General features: G+C 30.8%; 1 protein-coding gene across 1 annotated transcript; it reads left to right on the forward strand.

Moving 5' to 3' along the window:
• Positions 1-14: 14 nt before the first annotated feature.
• Positions 15-13207, forward strand: LOC113383510. Its single transcript, XM_026621773.1, has 4 exons — positions 15-18; positions 472-638; positions 10713-10805; positions 12728-13207. The coding sequence occupies exons 1-4, from the start codon at positions 15-17 to the stop codon at positions 13205-13207; spliced, it is 744 nt and encodes a 247-aa protein (XP_026477558.1).
• The last annotated feature ends 609 nt before the right edge of the window (positions 13208-13816 follow it).

Genomic DNA, 13816 nt, shown 5'->3' on the forward strand with positions numbered 1-13816 from the left:
TCTATGGAAATAACATGGGTAAAATTTCATGTTTCTCTCCAAATTTTATAACCTAGTGACAATTGAATAAAAATTTTGAGAAGAACATTGTATTTGCTTGTTTTGATAATAAGTAAAAAAAAATTGATATATTTCATAAAAAAGTATTTACTTAAAAAGATGAACCATGAAATTTTGTTGGAGTGCGTACTATGTTAGAGTTAATATTAAGAGCTGCATATATATATATATTATATATATATATATATATATATATATATATATATATATAGTCATTATAATGCATTTTTTAATGCTGTTATAATTTTTTTGCTGCACGAGGAGCAAGATTAATCACGAAACCGAAAATCAGATTCTTTAGCAGCCCCAAAAATATGCGAAGACTTATATAAAATAATATTAGAGACTATTTCTGCAATAAAATAAAAATTATTGTTTTTGTTTTTATACTCATATATTTTTATCTTCCAGTGCCCCGGAAATACTTGCCGCCCGTGGTTCGGCCTTACAAAGTAGCCCTGACATTGGCCTGCATGGAATTGGCGTCCGGGATCGCGCTGTCCTTGTTGGCTTTGTGGCTTCTGATGTGGGCACCCAATGCGGACCCGAGGCATAATCCTTATTGGAGTGGACTCACTGTAAGTTAAATAACTCATGTCAGTTTTATTAGTGTTGTTGGACGAGATTTAAATATACAGTCAACCCTCGGTTAACGCGGCAAGTCTGTACTCTGTACCGTCCAATATGGGAACAGTGCTATAAAAACTCGTATTTAACATACAATTCAGGCTAATTCGTAGAGCGTTCTATGGAAACTTATATAGTGCAGTATGGGAACCGTGCTATGAGAGACTCAGAGTTAGTACAAATCGCACCATTTTTATCGTGCTGTATGGAGACCAAGAAATACAACTTGAAGTAGGAGTAATACGGACGAAATGACATGTAGGACATTGACACCTAATTCAAAAATTGGCGCGATGCCGTAGTCGGTTCAAACTTGTTCTTAGACAGCTATTATATAATCAGGAATGTCTAAAAGATAAAAGTCGATAACAAAACTTACATTAATACCCTTTTGATATCAAGTTCCTATAATCACTCATAGGTTGTTCGAAGAAATTATGGGCTGTTGAACAAAAACCGTGTAATAGGAAGTCCGTGTAGTCGGAGGGATGTCGATTTTAGCTCCGCGTAGTATGGGAACCCAGAGTGGCGTGTTAACCGAGGTTTGACTGTATATTACAATTGGAAACAGGAACACGCAATAGAAAGAAGCAAGTAGCAAAACTGGTAGTAATTATTAAACCAAATTATCGTAGTTTACATAATCATGCTACAACTATAGTTAGGCATATTATAATATGCCTCTTCTTGTATAAGAATTTTTCATCTTGCTGCTTAAGGCAATTGATGATATTATTTAAGAAAATGAAGCACTTGCAGTAAAGCGAAATTAAATAATGAATAATATTCCTCAATATGAAATGACTCTGCGACAATAATTTACTTCTCTCTTGAAATGCAATGCACAGGTGATTCAATTTATCAAAATTTCTATGGCACAAATGTTTTAAGTTCTTACATAACTTAATGTAAATTTATTTTTTTATTTATATTTTAAAACATCTTATACAAATATAGGTTAACAAATAAAATATCTTCTAAAATAAAAAAAATCTTATATAGATCAGGTTGAAATATCAAATCGTTTGATTAATTTAATTTAAAAAAGTTGTTCTGAAGTAGAGTAATAAATATTTAAAAATAGCTTTCATTTTGTAAATAATTGTTTCATAACAAAGTATTTCAATAATAGTCTATATTGTGGATTTATTGAATATATACGTTATTTAGTAATTCCATAACACTTCCACAACAATTTAATTTTTGAATGCTTAACCCTCCGTCGGTCGGATATTTTTTCACCTTCGAACGGTCGGAAAGGTCTGGCTGGACCACCATTCATTTTACATGCATTTATATGGGATAAATGAGTTTTTGGTGTCGTATATATTAACGATTATTAGTAGTAAATATTTATAGTTTTGGTTTTTTCTATTTCTTACCGTCTTTTGCATGTGTTAAGCTTGCTTATAATAAAAATATTACATATTATATTATATATATACACGTATAAATAGGTCGGGTTTTCCTTCCTGACGAAATAACTCCAGAACGCACGAACCGATTTCGACAATTTTGCATTCGTTAGAAAGGTCTCGGGCTCCGCATGGTTTATAGCTAAGAAAATTAGTGGTGCATGGCATCGTGCCCTAATGCAAATTCCTGGAACTTCAGGCACCGTGATTAAAAATTCGAGTAATAAAAATAATCAATAATTGTTTTAAATAATTGCAAATAGATTATCTTCTATATATATATAAAAATAAGTCGGGTTTTCCTTCCTGATCTTTTTTTTTCTTTTCAAATATAAAACAAATAAAAAATTTCTTCATCTTTCTCACGAAACCATCTGGTGGCGAAACGGAGTTCGTCGGGTTTGCTAGTATTATATAAAAAGAATCAACAAATATGAAAAAATTGTTGCTTTTTTGTTAATATTTCTGTTTTATATCAATGAAAAACAATATTTATTCTTTTTCGGCGCCTTTGAAATGAATGTGAAATTCAAATGAAAACGAAATGAGGTGCGTCGCCTTTGAAATAAGCTGTAAAACTCAAAGTGAAAATATAATTTCACTACAGGTTTGCCAAAAAAAAATTTCGAACGCAGTACGGGTAGAAAAATTGTTGATAATGTGTGCACTACTCATCCGATTTTCAGTGCTTGCGATTACCAATAAGTTTGGTAGGTTTTCAAGGAACTCTCCTCATGAAAATACTAACATTCATGTTACAACACATAGTAAAGAATATATACAACGCAGTTTGAATAGAAAATACTATGAAAAAAGACAAAATACAGGTTTACATATATCATAAAGCGTATATTTCATACAAAATGTATGGGAGGTCTAGACAGACCTTTCCGACCGTTCGAAGTATAAAAAAGTTAATATCTTTATAATTATCCTTCTGTACATTTTTTTGTCCTGATTTTTTCATTGATCGACAGCTAATTAAATTTAAGGAAATGTCAAGAAATTTCAAGTCGATAGGATTACTAGAAGTATTTTTTTATTTTAATTGAAGTCGAAAAAAGTCTGGCTAGACCACGCCGACCGACGGAGAGTTAATGAAGAGCTTCAACATATGAAAAATAAATAATAAACATAGAAATTTCAATTAAGTTTACTTTGCATCTATTTTCTCTATTTGTAAATCATAAATTTAATTTTTATTTATTTCATAATGAAATGTTCGAGAAAATGTTTTTTATAGATTACTAGCTGTACTTTTTCACGCTTTGCCGTGATTTAGTTTGAATTAAAAAGTTGAACAAAGATGTATATTTATTACATTTAGTTTAACGTTACTACTATCCGGGGCCGGATTTAGAAATTTGGCGCCCTGGGGCACTGACGAAAATGCCGCCCCGTCCCTGAACTTTCACTTAAATAGTTTTTATATATCATTTTTCTAAAAGTAAAATAACTATTTGATTGCAGAAAATTTATCACGCATTACATATTATAAATAGTGGTGCTTGGTATAATGGATAAATAATGTTACACAACCCATAGAAATGTAAATAAAATTGATTCTTATTAATAAAATATCTGACAATTTGATGTGCATGTCTAAGAATCACTTTTGACCGCCAATTTCTTTTTTTTCGATTTTTTTTATTGGACCACCGAAACCGCTAGACCTGCCTCCCACAAATTTAAGCAGTTCTTCATTTTGTCTATACATGTAATTTTTTTTTAAATGTGATTAGACGTTTCGTTTCTCGAATACTGAATTACATTTTTGGCATTTCGGCACGTATTTTCGAAATTTTGCCGCCCCCGAAAATTTTCCGCCCTGGGCAGTAGCCCCGACTGCCCCTACTGTAAATCCAGCACTGCTACTATCTGTTCAACAATTTACCTATTCAACAATTTGATACTGATAGCCTTATACTTGTTTAACTATGCTGATAGCTGATGTTCACTTATCTATGGTTGTTAGCCTCCCTTAGTTCATATTTAGTCTGGCGCTGCAGTCACGCACATAGCGACAAACGCGCCATTTGTAAATGCCATTTGATTAACGTCTCATCTTTCTATAAACATACTCTATGCTTCAAGTGTCAAATAATGAATTAAATTTTTGTTGAAATCATTTATCATATTTTAAAAGATTGTTGATTAAAGCAGATCATTAGTTAGAATACGAATAGTTTTTAAATATTTAGTGAGTACAAGCAGTGAAAATATTCCAAAATGTCAGAAGGAACTTTTAAGTCTATGAATGATCAGGCAATTAAAACTGAACCGCCAGAATATATACCGGAAGATATTAAACTCGAAATTGAAGATGTTACTGTTAAATCTGAATCGTTTTCTGAAGACGATGATACGTGTTTAGAAAGATTTATGAATTCCGAGGTGACAATTGAAGATGAAGTCAAACAGGAGTCTTTCGAATGTGATATTTGTAATCAATCATTTGCAGAATCCCATCATTTAACAAAGCATATGGTCGATCACATGCCTAATCATACCAAAGAACACCTTTACAAATGTGAAATCTGCGAAAAGACTTTCAAACAATCAACTGCTTTGAAAACTCACATGTTTATTCATAGCGATGAGCGTCCCTATGAATGCAAGGAATGCAATAAGACATTCAGACATTCAAGCAGTCTGAACAAACACATGCTAATACACAGTGGTGAGCGCCCCCATCAATGCAGTATATGCGAAAAGACTTTCAAAGAAACAACTGCTTTGAAAACTCACATGCTTATTCATAGCGATGAGCGTCCCCATGAGTGCAAGGAATGCAATAAGACATTTAGACATCCAAGTAGTCTGAAAAGACACATGCTTATTCACAGTGGTGAGCGCTCCCATCAATGCAGTATATGCAAGAAGACATTCACATATGTATGTAATCTAAAAAGTCACATGCTCATTCACAGTGGTTCGCTCATTCGCCCCCATGAATGCAATGAATGCAACAAGACATTCAAAAAATTAGATCATCTGAAAAAACACATGCTGATTCACAATGGTGATCGCCCTCATCAGTGCGATGTATGCAATAAGACATTCACACGTTTAAGTCATATGAAACGTCACATGTTAATCCACAGTGGTGAGCGCCCCCATCATCAATGCAATATATGCAATAAGACATTCACACTATTAAAAAGTCTGAAACTTCACATGCTTATTCACAGTGGAGAACGTCCCCATGAATGCAATATTTGTAATAAGACATTCACACAAATAGGTAATCTGAAAGGTCACATGCTCAACATTCATAATGGTGAGCGCCCCCACGTATGCAATATATGCAAGAAGACATTCACAGAATTAGATAAAATGAATCGTCACATACAGCTGATGCACAAAAGGGTAAGCTCCCATGAATGCACTATGTGCAATAAGATATTCCCACGATTAAATAATCTGAAAAAACACATGCTGATTCGTCACAGAGAGCATTCTTAAAAATGTGGAATATGCAATAAGGAATTTACTCAAGAGTTTTGAAGAGACATATGGCCTTTCATAGTATGAAGCATGATGAAAATCAGTAAAATCTGTTAAATTGTATTTAAATATTTGGAAACATGTATGAAAATATTTGGAATACTTTTACATGTAATGGAATGTACAAAATAGTATGAAATATAAAGTAAAAATATGCATAAATTAATAATCTAGGCATTTATTATATATTATATTATTTTTTTCGTAGATTTTTATAGATTAGTATGGATTAGCAATCACTGGTTCAGGATTTAGCCGACCGCTTTGGTTTGGATAATGATTAAAATGTACTTATAATAATGATGATGATGATTTAAGAATAATCGTAGTTTTTAGTATCATATAGTCTAATTTAACTTCAAAATAATTCATATATCAGTGCGTTATATATAATTTTCAATAATTTCACACTTTAATTCAATAGACATCACCTTTGTTTTTGGCCCCATGGTTATAAAAATAAATAATATTTTATAAATGTACAAAATTAAGAAACACTACTTCAACATATATATATATATATATATATATATATATATATAAATGAAATGACTTTATGAAATAAATTACCATCGCAAAACAGTCTAAATATTTCTATGGTTGGAAAACCATGATATTAGTTAATTTCAGCTTCAGTAAAATGACTTGCCAGCATTATTTAAAAAAATTTAATAAAATTTGTGTCTAATTATAATTCTAATTTGATACTTTTTCAAAAAAATAGTTAGAGTTTTGTTTTGTAAGAAATGATATTTCGATATGGGTATTTAATTTAATAATTGGATAGTTATTTAATGAGTAATTGATTGAACAGGAACAAGTCACCACATAAACAAATATTTATCATTTATAATATTAAATCACCAGCAAAAAAAATATTAAATAACGAGGGTAAATAAGATATACCCCAGATTGAAAAATTAAATATAAATAATAACCATAGATAAAAGAAGAGTATAATAACATTCATTCAGTTCAACGGCCTCGACAGTTTCAGAAAATCAAACTCAATTACAATTTTAATGCTGATATATTTACCTAATAAATTTATATAAAGTATTACAAATATCGGTTGAAAAATAACTAAAAAATATAATGTATTACCAAATTTAAAATATGTTCAGAAATTTAATGCATCTGAAAACAATTCACTTAAAATTTGAACTTAAATGATAATGTATGTTTAATTATTAGTAAGAAAAATGTAATTCAGAACTTACTATTGCCAGAAAACAACTACTTAAGTCATAAAGTTTATAAGGAAAATTATGGGCAATGAATGAAAATAAATTAAACTGTTGACAATAAATTCGTTTTAAAAAAATTATAGTGTATAATTTTTAATATACATAATTGTAATGAACATACTTCGATATATTTGGCAAGCATATTTGTTTGTTTGACATGTTTTTATGTGGCTGATGTGGTTTAAATCAGTCTTTAGGGTTACTCAGTATATATATATATATATATATATATTATATATTAATTTAGAAATATGAACAAACAACACTTTTTTGCACTAATTTATTAAATAATAATTTTACAAACGTTTTGAGACTAGGTTTGTCTCATCATCAGTGTGTTATAATTTAAAATCTAAAATATGGAAATCTAAATTAGCATTATATATATATATATATATATATTATAAATATATATATATATATATATATATATATAACAATGGCCCTGGTTATCAATAAATGCATATAATTTAATGTTTACTGTATATTTCATACTATTTGTACATTACATGCAAGAATATTTTATGACATATTCAATTTAACAGATACGTTTAGATTCATTGATTTTCATCACGCTCCCGACTATGAAGTGCCATGTGTTTCTTTAAATTGCCTGATTGATTAAATTCCTTATTGCATATTTCACATTTATAAGGCCGGTCTCCATGTTGAATCTGTAAATGTTCTTTTAGAGAACTTAATCGTTTGAATGCCTTATTACATTTATTGCATTCATGGGGATGTACTTCATTGTGTATCAGCATGTGACGTTTCAGATCGCTTGTACGTATGAATGCTTTATTACATATAATGCACTTGTGGGGGCGCTCATCACTGTGAATGGGCATGTGATTTTTCAGACTACCTGATTGTGTGAATGTCTTCTTGCATATACTGCATTCATGGGGGTGCTCACCACTGTGCACGAGCATGTGTCTTTTCAGATGGCTTGTTTGTATGAATGCCTTATTACATATAATGCACTTATGGAGACGCTCACCACTGTGAATGAGCATGTGAACTTTCAGATAGCCCAATTGTTTGAATGTCTTATTGCATACATTGCATTCATAGGGACGCTCACCACTGTGAATAAGCATGTGTCTGTTCAGACAGCTTAACTGTCTGAATGTCTTATTGCATTCATTGCATTCATGGGGACGCTCATCGCTATGAATAAGCATGTGAGTTTTCAAAGCAGTTGATTGTTTGAAAGTCTTTTCGCAGATTTCACATTTGTAAGGGCGTTCTTTGGTATGGTTAGGCAAGTGATCGACCACATGCTTTGTTAGATGATGGGATTCTGCAAATGATTGATTACAAATATCACATTCGAAAGACTCCTGTTTGACTTCATCTTCAATTGTCACCTCGGAATTCATAAATCTTTCTAAACACGTATCATCGTCTTCAGAAAACGATTCAGATTTAACAGTAACATCTTCAATTTCGAGTTTAATATCTTCCGGTATATATTCTGGCGGTTCAGTTTTAATTGCCTGATCATTCATAGACTTAAAAGTTTCTTCTGACATTTTGAAATATTTTCACTGCTTGTACTCACTAAATATTTAAAAACTATTCGTATTCTAAATAACGATCTGCTTTAATCAACAATCTTTTAAAATGTGATAAATGATTTCAACTAAATACAATTTGACATGTGAAGCGTGAAAGTGAAGCATAGAGTAATGCTTTTATAAAGATGAGACATTAATCAAACAACGTTGATAATTAACGAGTGGCGCGTCTTTTCAAATAAATTATGATTTTCATATGGTTCTCAAATGTCAATAAACGTTTTCATTATTAATAGGCAAAAAAATAAACATAAATAGCTTGATTTGTAAAAAAAGATTTTACGTTGTTTCGTCCTTTTCATTTCTCTATCAATCTAATTTGAAAAATATTCCTCATATATATTTTTTTAAACACTTCTTTACTAAACACAGTACTTAAATAAATTATTAATTAATAATTATAAATAATTATAATGTACAATGTTATGTAAAAATATATATAACTAATATTAATAATGAAGTATTTCATTCAGGAAAATCATTGTTACAACTGACAAAATGTATCATATTTTCATTTTCTCATTGAAATTTTAAGAAAGCTTTTACTTACTTGCTTAAAGTTTGTACTTCGAATTTTACTCGTATGTCAAAGCAACGAATCGCTTCTTTAGCGGCTAGTATCTCGAAAAATTCGTTTGTCAGGTATCAATATTCAGACTTTTTATTTAAATTAATTTGATAATAAAAATTAACAACTTAATTAACTTAAAATGCATGTACAATATAACAATTAAAAAAAAACTAGAAATATTAAATTAATTAGACATCTTGGCTTTATTACTCAGACTTGTTGATGATTTTTCTTTATTCAATCTTGCTCTTCCGGGCTGATATATTGCCATACTGATCGATCCTGCAACAAAAAATAATAATTGAACTATAAATTAAATCCTTATACTTGCTTTTGCAAACCTTATTCCTTATTCTGCGTTCAGTCCTGGGATCAGATTTTTTTTGAATCCTTAGGTTTTACATCATCGATTTCTCTAGCCTGATTGTTCATTGTGTTGTCCCTCACTTGGTTTAGTAGAATCCGTTTTTTCCTGATCATTTTCCTTATTTATTTCTTTCTATTTAATTTTTCCAAAGGTTCTTCACTGTTTGCTTCACAAGTGCTATCAATAACTGAATCACTTTTTGATGTATTTACCACATTTTTGACCATAGCATCTGATGCATCATTTTCTTCTAAACTACCTTCGACAGGATCAGAGATGTTAATATTTTTGCTTTGATCACCATCTGTGTCATCAACCTGTTTTAGAGTCTTTCACGGACTCAGTTTTATCATTATCAATTTCATTATTCTTTTTTAGCTATTTTTTGAGCTCATTTCTTCTAGCTTCTCTTTCCTTTCCGGCTTTACTATCTTTTTTGACTTAAAACTTTTTCTGAGAGCATAATCTACATATATATAAAAATAAGTCCAGTTTTCCTTCCTGACGATATAACTCAAGAACGCACGAACCGATTTTGACAATTTTGCATTCGTTGGAAAGGTCTCGGCATGGCATCGCGCCTTAATGCAAGTTGCTGGAACTTCACGCACCGTAATTAAAAATTCGAGTAATGACATTAGTGAGAATTATCAGAATTATGCTTGGTTAAGTCAACAAGCAATTCTTGCCGCAAAGAATAATGATGTACACGCACTGAATTTCACCATTCAATCAAAAATTGCTGCCGATTTGGTGACATACCAATGATTCCGGCTGGTCTTCCGTTTGACTTCAAACGATTGCAATTTCCAGTTTGCCTTGCGTTCGCAATAGCAAGTCGCAAGGCCAATCGCTTAGTGTTTGCGGGATAAATTTCAAACTGATTATTTAGAAAATCATTGTTTTTCAATTGGGCAGTTATACGTTGCCTGTTCACGAGTTGAAAACCATCCGCTTTGTTAGACCAAAAAACAAAAAATGTGGATTACCAAAGAGCACTTCAATGAAACGGATAATTTGCGGATTCACTTTTATTTACTTAGAGAAGTTCGACTAAAAACACTTCATTATTGTAATCGAAATAAATTCATTACTGTTGTGAAATAAAATCAAAATTTTCCTCTTCAAATATAAAACAAACAAAAAATTTCTTCATCTTTCTCACGAAACCATCTGGTGGCAAAACGGAGTTCGTCGGGTTTGCTAGTTTTTTTATAAATCTAAGATGGGGCTCAACCGAATAAAGGTTGGGAAACCCTGCTTTAAAGGCAACAGATAAATTATTTTATGCTTTATTGTTTTATGTTTTAATTTTAATACATTGTTTTGTTATTACAGCTTGCTCTTTCTGGTGGATTAAGCCCATTGATGTTAAGCTGCTGCCGAAAGGAATATCCTGGATCTAATGAATATTGTGTTGCAGCTTTCAAGGTACCCACTTATATATAAATACAATTTTTGAAGAACATCGTTTAATTTCCTGAGTTATTTTAGTAAAATAACGAATGTTGCCTTCACTTCTGTAGGATTAGGAGCTATCTACCCTACGTTGGTGGAATAAAATAATAACGTAATAATAATTATAATAATTATACTTGTAATGCCTGAAAGTATTTTTCTAATTGTAAACTAAGATAATCATCAACTCGAAATCTTAAAGGGGTAGATTTTTTTGATTATCTACATTACATGCATAATAATAATTTGTTTTAATGAACTAAGAGACAAATTTATTTCCATCTACTAAAATTCAATTAAAGAACAGACATGCAACAGCCTCAGCCAACTTGAACTTTTTTTTTAATACTGTTCTTTAAATTTATATTTTTTTAAAAAATTTCAAATATTTTTTTAATATTTAAATTCAGATATTTATTTAATTCTATAACAGTGTTATTTTCTAGGATGAGTATAATGAGAAGTATCAAATTAATATTTTATAGTTGGTTCGATGTACGTTTATAATGGTTTATAACTTAAATCTCATATCATGTGAAAAATTTAGGCCATTTGCTGAATTCATTGTAAAAAAAATGGAAGTGGTTTTATACAAAACAAAATTTCTTAGGTATTTTGTTATTATTAGGATAGTTACTTATGGAACACATTTTGTATTTCTAAATTAGGTTTAAGTGAATTTTTGTCAAGTTTTCAAAACTTTCCGAAATGTATAAATATTCGATTTAATCAATAAGAATTGAGACTAGCCACTTTTAAAATAATAATAAAAACTATATTTGCGATTTCTAACTGATATTCGGCACGTTATATGTTTTGGGTGCATGACCCAATATTGCAAATTTTATTAAATTTTTATAAATTTCAAACTTTGCTTATAATATTTTAGGATGTTAGTTTAGGTCAACAATTCTATCATTATGCAAAGATTAATTACTATCTGATACCTTTAGAACGGTTTTTGAATTTTTAAAAATTAGTTCAAAACTTACTCTTTGCTTTCAAGAAGTGTTTTATCAAATAGCTTCTTTATTAAAACTATATTGAGCGCGCATTGTTTCCATTCCAACCTTGACCATTTCGATATCAAGCAGTATGGTGACAAATTTTTACTAGTGGACTATAGATCACATTTGAAAACCATTCTTCATGTGCATTGTTGCATATAAAAATACGAAGTCGAAAAATACTATTAAATATAGTCGTAGTAGGTGTTCCATGATATAATGGTTAGGCTCACGGACTCGTGTGGACTGGGTCTTGAGTTTGAACTCCGTTCTGGACAACCTGACATTGTTCAGTATAGCGATGTCCGTTTTTACCTGAAAATCAAAAATATGTTTCCAATTGAACCAATTTCGGGCACTGTGGTGTGAAATGGCAATGGGAAATTTCTCACGCTATTCTTTTCTGATTCGAGTTGGTGTTTAACTCAGCTAATAGACCTGCCCGAGGGCAATACTATCATTATAATCATAGTATGACCAACTACTAGTTCCTCCAAAAACAAGCAATAAGTTGTCAAGAGAATTACTGATAGTTCTCGCAATATGGGCAGATTGTAATTTAAAATATTAATATAAATAAGTATTGGAAGTCGTTGCAGCCATTTTTGAGAACTTCAAATACAAATTCTAAGGAATAAAATTACACACACACTTTTTCGAATTTTGGTCTTAGACGATTCAGAATGGCTTATAATGACAACATAAAATTAGTGAATTAGATTTTCTGTCACTAACAAAGTTAAAAAACAAATGAATCCAATATTCCGATATTGGCTTCTGTAGCAATATTATTACTACATAATGCATTTGATTAAGTAAATAAATATAAATGTGACTAAAAGTGTTATCCGGATGACTTTGATTTTATTTCTTTATTGCTTTTTTCAGATCATCTGCATTTTAGCTAGTGCTTTAGCTACAGTATTATGCTTTGTGGCTTGCCTTTACGCAGTTCTGCACCTTAACTCCCTATCAGATATGACTTGTGAGCCTGGTAACCTGATGAACACAACCTGCATGTGTCGCCCATCTGGTGAACTGATCGCCCCCGAAACTCGAGCCGAGGCCAGGACTCAATTTAAAACATTGGATTTAAATAAAGACAAGCTCCTCATTCAAAATGTGACGGAATCCCATACAAGGAATGATATGACAGTATACTGGTATTATTATAAAGATTTGAATTGTCAAGATGTCCAAGGGCCGTGGACAGCATTGATGTACGTTTCTGCTACGTTAAACGGAGTAGGAGTTGTCGTTTGTTCAGTATTTCTGTATCTGTTCTGGGCCAGCCGAAAAGAATACAAGTACGCCAAAGTCAAAACGAGAGATAACCAGAACATCGTCATCCACCAGGCTGACTCATGATGTCTCTGAGGGATTTTATTGTTTTGTACTTAAGGATTTTATGAAATTTTTATTTAGGAAAATGCATTTCAATGTTAAAAACAGTGTTCATCGTTCGAATGAATGTATATCGTCCATATTGTGTTGTATAATTAGTTTGTAAATTAATATTGTTAATTATAGATAGTGAACGCTATAAAATGCTTTTTACATGCCGTTAAAGATTAAAATTTCAAGAATACAATTTGCATTTAGTAGTAATCGTTTGTTAATTACAAAGAAATTCAAATATATACTTGGCCTATATAAGAACACTCTGTATAACGTTTCACATATGTTTTGATTAGTGCTATGGAAATGATAATTTATATTTTTTTACAATTTATTTATAAATAAATGTACATAATTGAGTAATATAATTAATAAACGCATCTGTATATTTAATAGTCTGTATAAGTGAAATTATTTTAATAAACTTTTGATTTTTTTAATTAGGAAGATGTGGCAACAGCGACAAGAATTCAAATCAGATTGGCCAGAATTTGAGGATTTGAGGATCAGTCTAGTATAGTTAGACAGCATGAATTAAAATAGTCAATCAGAATAGTTAATTGTTCTGTAAAACTTGAC

This window comes from Ctenocephalides felis, unplaced genomic scaffold (assembly GCF_003426905.1).
Source record: "Ctenocephalides felis isolate EL2017-DRISC unplaced genomic scaffold, ASM342690v1 CF-g0.4_SCAFFOLD_03570, whole genome shotgun sequence".
NCBI classification, from domain to species: Eukaryota; Metazoa; Arthropoda; class Insecta; order Siphonaptera; family Pulicidae; genus Ctenocephalides; species Ctenocephalides felis.

Coding starts and splice junctions, on each gene's coding strand:
- LOC113383510 (XM_026621773.1), top strand. Junction 639..10,712: donor CTTATTGGAGTGGACTCACT/GTAAGTTAAATA, acceptor TTGTTATTACAG/CTTGCTCTTTCTGGTGGATT. Junction 10,806..12,727: donor ATTGTGTTGCAGCTTTCAAG/GTACCCACTTAT, acceptor TGCTTTTTTCAG/ATCATCTGCATTTTAGCTAG.